Source organism: Laccaria bicolor, genomic scaffold (genome assembly GCF_000143565.1).
Source record: "Laccaria bicolor S238N-H82 LACBIscaffold_3 genomic scaffold, whole genome shotgun sequence".
In the NCBI taxonomy this organism is placed as follows: domain Eukaryota; kingdom Fungi; phylum Basidiomycota; class Agaricomycetes; order Agaricales; family Hydnangiaceae; genus Laccaria; species Laccaria bicolor.
Window position 1 is genome coordinate 615,068 of NW_001889874.1, and position 10,784 is coordinate 625,851.

At 44.1% G+C, this 10,784-nt stretch overlaps 2 protein-coding genes across 2 annotated transcripts; both read left to right on the top strand.

Moving 5' to 3' along the window:
* Window positions 1-1,093: 1,093 nt before the first annotated feature.
* Window positions 1,094-3,012, top strand: LACBIDRAFT_322486 (uncharacterized protein; the record flags this gene model as incomplete). Its single annotated transcript, XM_001875528.1, has 8 exons — window positions 1,094-1,303; window positions 1,351-1,507; window positions 1,576-1,919; window positions 1,976-2,003; window positions 2,144-2,171; window positions 2,232-2,406; window positions 2,460-2,599; window positions 2,649-3,012. The coding sequence occupies 8 exons, from the start codon at window positions 1,094-1,096 to the stop codon at window positions 3,010-3,012; spliced, it is 1,446 nt and encodes a 481-aa protein (XP_001875563.1).
* A 2,233-nt stretch (window positions 3,013-5,245) lies between these two features.
* On the top strand, window positions 5,246-9,760 carry LACBIDRAFT_322487 (uncharacterized protein; the record flags this gene model as incomplete). Its single annotated transcript, XM_001875529.1, has 14 exons — window positions 5,246-5,462; window positions 5,792-6,044; window positions 6,077-6,169; window positions 6,249-6,976; window positions 7,030-7,175; window positions 7,226-7,394; window positions 7,552-7,967; window positions 8,062-8,185; window positions 8,220-8,663; window positions 8,802-8,871; window positions 8,944-9,436; window positions 9,477-9,497; window positions 9,553-9,572; window positions 9,679-9,760. The coding sequence occupies 14 exons, from the start codon at window positions 5,246-5,248 to the stop codon at window positions 9,758-9,760; spliced, it is 3,276 nt and encodes a 1,091-aa protein (XP_001875564.1).
* Between the last annotated feature and the right edge of the window lie 1,024 nt (window positions 9,761-10,784).

Genomic DNA, 10,784 nt, shown 5'->3' on the forward strand with positions numbered 1-10,784 from the left:
TGTCAATAGTAGTTGCATGTGACAATTCAACTTCTTCAATCTTTCAAACCACCACTGTGTATACTCAGTGCTAGGAATAATGTCATTTTATCAGCTAGTGTCAGATGTTTGTCTATTATTTGTGCTATTGCTTCCATGCCTATCCATGTTCTTGCTCTTGTATTTACATGTTCTGCTGCTCTATCTCCATGCCAAAGACAATACGGTGTTTAGGGTTTTCCCGACAAGCTTGATCCTTGTTTGTGTGTTTTACACTTACATGTAGTGTTTAAAGGTTCAGTCCATAGGACCGCAAAAAACCGGTGGACCGAACTGAACCGGACCATGGTCCGGTCTTTTTTTCGGTTGCAGTTGCCCCAATTTGGGGTTGGTCCGGTTGCCGGTTGCCTCATTTCGAAAATATATTAAAACCGTTCAAAGACCGGTTTTGATCGGTTGCAACCGGTTAAACGGTCACGTGCGTTACATACCCTTGTAACCACGTTTATTACCTTTTATTGGGTTTTTGTTTCATCAAAAACGGTTAAGAATTGAGAAAGATATAACCAAATCCATATTTTACCCGAGTCTCTACGAGATGTAATTCGGTTTCAGTTATAGCTATGTCAAATCTTCATTAAATCTCTTCAAAATTGGTAGAATGACGGGTATTTACATGCTTTACTATTTCATATAACCCGTTTATTTTTCAGAGTAATAATAGTCAAGATACAAATGGTTTATATTGGTATAATAAATTATACGCAAAAAAACCGGTCTGGATCGGTCTGAACCGGCTCCATAGACCGAAATAGACCGGTCCTAGGTGGTTCGGTTCGGTTCCCTCAATATCTGGGTTGGTCCTAGACCGGTTGCGGTCCACGGTTGCGCGTTTTGGGGGCAAAAAACCGGACTGAACTGAACTTGCGAACACTACTTACATGGTCATCCCCATGCAACACATATCATTGGTGGCCTAATCTGCACAGGAACCAGTGGTGGCCCTGGCCACTGGCCACTTTGAATGACTTGTTATCCACTTGTAAGCAAAGTGAAACACATCAATTTGAAGAAAAGAAATGCAGCACTCGCTGGAATCTGGGACGAGGCAAACATGCACACCATGAAACAATCTCATCCTGCCACACACAACATTACAACTAACGCAGGATGTGAAACCACAACATTTGCACTCCCAAACATACCTCAACTCCTTGCTCGACATTTGCCCCAAGATTTGACACCACTGCCTTCCGAGAGCTTACAACCCGACGAAATGAAGTCATCCCAGCCAGAGGACGACTTTTCGAGGAAGAAAACACAGGTAAGTTTCATCTTGTGAAAGGTCGCCTGTCTCACTCATGATTTTAGACCTCGAAACTGTTAGAATCATTCATTGCTATCATCCCATGTCTCATTCAGAATATGCTCATTCATGAGGCTAATCTTGTCGCCTCCGACACCTGCTCTTGCGGCAAAGGCAAGCATCTAGTTCAGTGTGATGATTGCACAGCCTACAGCACATCATGTGCGGAGTGTTATATCATTGCACACCATGCTCTCCCATTTAGGAACAGCTCTTTTTTGTTCGTCAAGACATTTCGCGTTTGCGACCTGAAGGCTATGCACACCAGCTTGGTCATCACAGTGCATCCTGCCCCAATCCAGCAAGTCAGAGCATGATCCTCTTCCAGGCCATCGACACCGATGGCATCCATGAGACAAAAATCCGCTTCTGTGGTTGTGCTGATGTGGATCAGGTGGATCAGCTCATGAAAGAAAGGCTATTTCCAGCAACTGTCGACAGGCCAACTATGGCCTTTACATTCAACATTCTCAAGCAGTTTCACATTCATCACTTAGAATCGAAAGAATCAGCATATGATTTCATCGGCGCTTTACAGCGACTGACTGACAACGCCTTTGCACATGAAGTTGCAGTAAGTTGCTTACTACCTCTGTCATCTTTACCCAATATTCATACAACCTATCAAAGAACCCTTACTCTCAGTTCCGTCCGTCATGTGGGTCTATCGCATAATCACGGCTACCAAGTGTCTCGGACAAGCACATGGGATTGATCGGCTCCTATCTGATCGTCCTCTGGGGAACCTGATGGTATACTGCCCTTCGTGTCCGGAGCTTGGACTTAACATGGAGATAGGGTGGAAGCAAACACCAGCTGAATTTTGGTAAGTCTTATACTAAAATATGATGACACTTTGACTTTTATACATCTTGATTTTGATTAGCCATTTAAATCAAACACAAGACACGGCAGATTGGAATCACCATGCAAACAAGTTTGCGAAGAACATTGATCCCGATGATGTCTCACTTTTCACAGGAAAGGCTTATTTTCCTGATGAAGCAGAGTACCAGCAGTATCTACTGGATTTACAAAAGAAGCCTGCTCCACCGGAAGAGGTAATTGGTCTTTACTTGCTCAGGGATATTCTGGCGACTCACCCATGTCATAGAAAACAGCTTGTGCTCACCTCAATGCTGTCAACAAGCAAAATAGAAAGAAATTCAAGAACATGGACATCACCGGGATTGTGAACATCCAATGCCTGCATGTTTTCATCAAATCAAGTGTCGACCTTCAACTTGGCGAAAAGTATGTGTTGCTCCTCAGGCCTGTATAAAGTCTTAACTTGTGATGGCAGGTTTGCAAATACAGATTATGCCCTTGCTCATTCAATAAGGCAACATTGGAACCGGGGTACCACAACTATTGATGCTGATTTCCTCACAAGCTGCAACCACCTGGTTTCCTATGACATATCCTGTGCTTATTGGGTTAAGGCTGTTGACCACTTTCAACAACACTTCCCAGATCTTGTCTCCGATATAGAACAAATTCGCTGGCTCATCCCACTCGTCCATGTACAAAATCACAAGGACAACTGCATGTATTGCTTTGTGTCAGCCTACATTCTGAACGCCAGCCACTTTCATGGTGAAACAGCAGAACACTACTGGGCCGAGTCCAACCAGCTCGGACGACAGATGAACAATGGCCATCACTGAGACACTCTCATCAATCACCACAGCGACTGGAACTGGAAGAAGACGGCTATTATGTGTATGAAGCAACATTCCATCATATTCATTGACATGAGACTGACGTTACCTTAGCCGCATTGCTCTATACCAATATCACCAATGCCAAAATGTTGTTCATCCAGAAGCATGAGCACTTTCGTAGCCTCTCTGCTATGTACTCAGATAGGATTGCCATATGGAATCAGGATGATCATCAAAGTCGGTTTCGCAACAAAAAAAAGGAGATTGAATGTGTTTACCGACACAATCCGGGTAAAGGTTGGAGTTCTCGCCTCCAAACTAACACCTTCATCTGCTGACATTCAAGCCTTCCAGTTCCCTCTCAAGCAACCATCTACCAATTTTTACTAGGAATGGAGAATGCAGCTGAACACATTGCATCAAGTAATCAGCCCTCATTGGGAACAAAATCCATGCCCAGCCATGGCAGTGAAATTATGGGAGCCGCCTTCCTGAATGAAGCACTCTACATTCAATCTCTTCAGTGAAGTTACAATCACTAACAATTTGATTCGCTCGAGCTGATCAATCTCTCATATAGGTGAAAAATTGCTTCTCTGGTCAAAAATCAAGATGTACACCCCTCAAAAACTGACACCACTGAAATTATTGACACAGATGCCAAGTTCCGCCGTGACTTAGCAATATCCAGCTACAATGCATCAAGAGTGGTCATGATTGTGGTTGGACTTTCACCAAAGGACACCAGCTTCCCTCCTTTATCCATCCGTGATACCTTTCAACACTCCACCCACCTCAAGCGCAAAGTTGGAGACTCATGCCTTAGCGATGGCCGTATCTGGACTACTGGAGTAAACGGTGGACAACACAACATGGCACCATCTTTTCACAGCTCAGATTCACAAACTGGAGATTCAAGCACTGATGAACTGGCAGTGGGTACTCAGGGATCGAGGCAGAAAAGTTTGTATTCTTATTGAAAGATCACCATTTTGTTGCTAATGCCTTGGTCAATAGAGAAGAAATGGAGGTCTTTATTGTCCTCCACCGATTCCTGCCGGAATCCGGCGGAATCCGGGCAATTCCCGGAATTCCAGAGGAATCAAATTTGGCAGAGGGCCCTGCCAAATTGATCAAATAATTCCGAGGAATCCAGAACGGAATTCCGATTCCGCTGGAATGGTTCCTGGAATCAGACGGACGGAATGATGTCCGGAATGCATCCGGAACGGAATCCGTTGATGGAACGCTGACAACGCCCACACAAATCAAGCGTCGGCATTTGCCAAGACTCGATTTGGGTGTTGTCAACAACCCTCAACCCTACTCCTCTCCCACCACCATCGTCCACGCCGATCCAGTGTCGCTGCCTCACCACCTTCACCAACGCCCATGACAATCGTCGCCCACTGCTCTCGACGACCACTGCACCCCACAACGCAGCAAGGACGACAAACGAGCACCACATCACACAACGAACGAGCGCCCACGCGAAGAGCTGAGCACCACCACCATCTACATTCGTCGCCCACCGCCTAACGACCACTACACCCCCCAACGCAGCAAGAATGACATGCCAACACTACGTCACACAGCACACAAGCGCCCACACAATGAAATGAGGACCATACGCCCACTAACTACCCAGGTGATGCCATGTCACACGGAAAATGGGTGCCCACGCGATGACATATGTTGTGCCCATACACGGGGCTAACCAGATGACCCGAACGACAACCAGGAGTCGTCATTCAAGGGATGGAAAGTGCTGCCAGGGTACCAGCTAAGTAGCACCCCTCCACTCCCCCTACTTTTCTGACACATATGCAGATACCACCTCAGCGTCGGATATGGAATTCAGGTGCCACGTCGCAGTACACGACGTGGCAACCAGACGGTGGATGGTGCTGTTCACCATCCACCATCATCATTTATCATGTGAGTTCCCTCCACCTCAGTCCCTTTCTATTACATGAACCATGGCGCCGCTGACGTGAACGTGAACCAGACAACGAACAACAACATCGGTGTCGTCGTTTGTTGTCATTATTTACTCAGTGAACAACCCGGCCCACTAGCCATGTTACCACACGAAGGATGACACGCACGACAACAGCACAACGACCACCACGCAACACGACATGACCACGACCATGCAACACGCCGCCATCGTGCAACACAACACGCAAGACGACATGGCCACAACACAACATGACACGACCACCACCCAGACACAATGGGGAATCCAAGTGGCCACGTCGCTGACAGCGACGTGGTTACCAAACGACGAATGACGACCATGTCATCATTCGTCGTTCTTGTCTGCGTTATCGCGGTGAGCACAACCCGCCCCATTTTCATCCCAAACCACATTGCTAACAAATGCCACGATTGCCACGTCCTTACAAACAACAACAACATCACCATGAAGGCCATGACCACACGAAAACCTGGTCAGTTGCCATAACTAGACGACGAACAGCGAGCTCGCCGTTCGTCGTTGTCATCTATTCTTTAGCTTAGTTAGTTATATTATGTAGAGCTTTTATATTTTTTTATTCTTCCCCTCTGGTGCCGCATCGCTAACAGCGGCGTGGCCACCATATAGTTATGTATTTTTTTAATGTATGGGGTCCAGACAAGTCTGGACCCTATTTATTTGTTTGGTTATGTATCTTCGGAGAACCTTCCGAACCCTAGACCCATGATTGACGTTGGCGTCTTTTGATATCATCTCTTGCTTCCCAACCACCACCAACTATAAGTGCCCGTGACCAATGAGCTGCCAACCATACTGCTGCTCTACCTGTTGTGCCCACCAAACCCAAGTCCACCAGCCGGAAGCGACAACAATCCAATGCTGACGAGTCAGCTACCAAACACATCAAGACTGTTGGGAATGATGGTGAAGATGATGTTGATGATGCTGCCATTGCTGTGGAGGAGGAAAATGATGCAGAGAAAGGGGGGAAGAAGGGGAAGAAGGGGAGGAAGACTGGGGAAAGGAAGAAAACTGGGGCCAAGGGGAAAAACACGTATTTGTTTATTTTTCTCTTGTCTCTTTTAGCTCCCTCACCACTTGCAGTAGGAAGACATGGGCTGATCGTCAGCATGAAGACACAATTGAGAATGCCAAGGGCACTCCTGCTCATCTTCAGCCGTGTGTATTTTAGTTTCTCTTGTTTTATTCTGTTTTTTTAATTTGAAAATTCATAACTAATGGGATAATTGGTTTACAGGATTGAGCGAAAGCTACTTGCTGCGGGCACCTCTGTTGCACCTCCTGAACGCCCTGCTCATTCACATGTTGGTTCTGTGCTGCCTCCTGGACCTACTGTTTCTAGCAGTCGTACTCGTGTTGATCGTGAACCTGAGCTGACTGCTGCAAAGATTGATACTACCTCTGACAATGATGCTAGTAATAATTCTCGGTCTCAGGCTGTCAGTGGGGATTATAGTGACTCTGACTCTGATAATGATACTGGTGGCCAGAGTGCCAAGATTATGTCTGCTACTGTTCGCATAGGTCCACCTTCTAGAGCTAAGCGAACTCAGCCCAGTGAACCTATCACTGCTACTGTTGATGCTTCTGATGATAGTATTTTGGATGTGAAAATGCACAGTCCTCCTCATGGACAGTCATCTCAGCGTGGCCGGGCCCGCATTGTTAAGGCTATTGGAGGTTCTAGTGGTTCTCAATTAGTTAGATCTAGTGGAGCATCTAAACCATATGGAGCCACTATTCGTGGCAGGGCTCTTGGAAATGCCCCAAACATCGGTGATTTTGATGCAGCTGGGGATGACACTTCTATTGATATTGAGGGCACTGTCAACTTATTCCCTTCCGATACCCGACCCACCACTGTAGATATTTATGAAACAGCTGTCATCGCAGTTACAATTCCATTTGAAGGGGCTTTGGCACCCCTTCTTCAACATGTTGCAAAGTATTATTCTCCAATGTCCGGTAAGTACTTCAAATACAATTTTTAATCTAAATTTTGATTATCTTCCTGACAGATAACAATGATCGTGTATATATTTTGGATCAGCAGAAATGCAAATGGATAGTCAAGGGTAGATTTAGGGATGCTTTGGCATTTCAAGATTCAGTGGTTCACTTGTGGCAAAAAACTGAATTTGGGCCAACTCTAACCATTTTTCTTGTAAGTTCTGTTATATTATTTATATAATCTGCTTTGTTAATATGCACTAGGAATCTGATCCTGAGGTTGCTTCAGCTATTCCCCCATCTTTTCTCTCCCATCGCTCCAGTTCTTTGTCAAAGTCTCATTCTAGGTCATCTCGTTCTCCTTCCTTGCCTGCTGCAGTTCGCCAGTCTTTGTTGATATCTGGCCAATCGAGTGGCCGAGTAGCTTCTGAGGGTCCATCTACCCTGACTACCATTCAAAAGGAAGCACTTTTTACATTCTTGAACATCTCTATGGATCTGCATTCACTCACTCCTACCCTTTGCAACACTTATCTGAAGTACAAGGCATTGATAAATGCATCCAAAACCATGCAAGGTTTATGATCTAGCCAAGAGTGGGCTGACCATCTTACTGAACATGGTCTTGAACACTGGTTTCCTGTCTTCGTTGACTTGGTTTCCTGTCTTCATCGCAAAAAGTCAATTTTACTCCAGCTGGAAGGCATTATTCAGCTGTGCCCAAAATTATCCACAGATGAAAGCATGGCTTGATGCCAGCTCAGATGCTGAATCTGAATCGGAAGTTTGGGCTGAGACCAAAGATCCTGATCATTACACTATTGTGGACTTGGCAGAATGGCTCAAAAGAAAAGATGTGGTGAAGGGAAAGAGGTCGGCTGCTACTAGTTCAGGTGCTGGAAAGAAGTCAGGTGTTAAACAGGAGAAAAGGAAGAAGGAGAGGAAGGAGTCTTTGGAGGAATCAGATGAGTCATCTGGAGGGAAAAAGTTGAAGTTGAAGTCAAAGGTAAAGGCAAAGTCGAAGAAGAATTCACCTGTGTAAGTTTCTATCCTATGAACTATTACGTTGACATGTAAATTGTGAAAATTTGTAAATGTAGCTCTGTTTGGTTTTCCCTTGTGGCTCTTTCTTGGTTGACTCGCTTTGGTCTTATGACACTCTCTATGTTGAGTCAACATTGGATTATAATCTGGCTTTTGATATGGTTTCAGATGGCATCATTAGTGCATGGTGCACGAACTGAAACCCCATTCCCAGATATATCTTTTTCTGCATTTAATCAAATTATTGAATCAACCTTTGGATCTAACATCTCTTTGGCAACTGTCTTGACCCTTTTATGCACAATTACAGAAAACGTGGACTTGTTGAATCTCTATTTTCGACAGCAACACCCAGAATTCCAAGGTGAAAACAAGACTCAGACCACTGGATGGATGATTGCTTTAGCTAGGGCATTGATTGATCAATTGGGCTCCACAGCTATTTTCTTATATAATGATGAAGACGAGGATGATTCAACCCCCCATGACAAGGTCAAGCTGGTTGCAGGAAAGCTTAATGATATGGCTGTCAAATTGAATTTAACTCCATATGATGACCAAGATGCTTACATGGGAAAGCTACTTCCTGTTTCCCAGAAAGCTATTCAGCCTGTTCATATGATATGTCCAGGATCACTAGTGTGTGGAACAGCAACATGTAAGCCCAGATCACTGGTGCAAGCCACACGGAAATGTGACATACCCTCAGTGACATTGATTAAAGATCACAAAATCTATAAAAAGGTTTCAGTTTTGACAGCAAAATGTCCAGATTGTGAAACATCTTATTCTGCAGATCATGAACGATTTTTTCATGAGTTTGGTGGAGCTAAGCAACCAAAGCGAGTTTACCTCAACTCAGCAAAGTATCTAAAAATTGGCAGTAATCTATGGGTGGATTGATTGTTTTCAAGCTCTGTGATCAATGCAATATATAGCTTCCATGGCTCTGCTTCTGCATATTCACAATATTGGAATGTTACCTATGGAACAAAGTCAACAAATCTATCCCGTGCTCACATTTGGCAGGCCTTTGTACAAGATTCTTTGTGCACAATTGCAGCAGAATCCAAGATTGACCTAGAACTCAATGATCCTTTGAACATAACAGAAGTCACCACACAGGCATTTGATCTTTTAGGGGAACAGGGAATTATCAGAGCAGCAGATCAGCATGCATGCAGTGAATGTAGTCAGCCATATAAAAAAGCTAGTGATGCTGTTATGAATGATCCTGCAGCTGTAGTGGGAGTTGATGAAAATCAAGCTGTACCACCCTTGGCAGAAGATAACAGAGTTCCACCACAACCACACCCAGCATCTCCTACCTCTCAGGATAACTCTGATGATGATATGGATGTTGACAAAAGAAATGTCACAATGGTTGTACTTGATGGAGTTGTTATGGGACCAACAGTGAATCATTTAAAGGTTATTCTGACTATAATAATTACTAACTTGACATTTATAGCATTGTGCAATTGATGATTGTGTAAATGATCTTTCAAATTCTCATGGTGCCTCATTGTGTGATGTGCACAATGAAGAATATGGGTCCTGATGCCTTGTACGTGACTGTACAAACGACAGATTTGGAGACACCTCTGCATGTGAAGGACATCAGGCAGAGTGGCAAAAATTTACAAAATATCAAACTCATCAAACTTGTTCAGGTATTCAGAGAATGTTACAAAGGCCTGGGGAAGCTCAACCTTGGAATCCACAAAGAAGAGGACCAAACCCACAGTGCCATGATGATGCTAATGAGGAACCACCTTTACCTCCTAACTATTTTAGTCCAGCATGATTCTACTGTGTGGAAACCATTTGTGCACCATGTGGTGTTGTAATTGCATGGACAAAGTTTGATAGGTCTGAGTCAACAACAAATATTTTGCGCTTTTTAGAGGCTGTTTATCCAACCCCAGAATCTCGCCCTGACTATATCTGTATTGACAAAGCATGTCAAGTTTTTAGAACTGCTGTTAGCAATGGAAGTTGGGATGCAATATGGAAACACACAACAAGATTTATTGTTGATACTTTCCACTATATTACCCATCGTGTAACTGATTTTCTTTGCTGAACATATTGCAATCCTTCTCCTGGTGATGGTTCAGCTCCAAACCTTGTCATCATTGAATTTGATGACAATGGTCGTCCACATGCTAAGCGAGCATTCAATACCCAAGTATGTGAACAATTGAATGCATGGCTTGGTGGATTTGAGCCAATTTCAACTGGTTTTTACATGCAATGTTGTTTTATCACACAAAGCATGTCCTCACTCAACAGAAACACAAAGCAAAGTCTCAGGAGATTAATGGTGATGATGAAGACTTGGGTTTGGATGAACAACATGCAGAATCTAATGTCTCTGAATCTGATTGAAATAAATAAATCCATGAAAATGAAAATTGGAAAAGTCACTTCAGTCACCCATTTTTGGGTACCTATGAGGTACATCAATTCCTTGATTTAGGGTACCTTGGGGGTACCCATTCCGGGGTGGTATATGAGCTCCATACCAATACCATGGTACCATGGAATGGAAAACCCATACCATACCCCACTCATACCAATACCATGTTACCATACCATACCAATACCATGTCACCATACCATACCATGTCCTGTTATACCATACCAGATGGTATGATGTCACTTCATACCATCATACCAAAGCTGTCATAGGGTGTCTGGGGTCCTTTTCCAAAATATATAAATTATTTCTGCAGGCTGCAATACTGGTCCATTGGGTGCCATTTTTTGTGGGGTG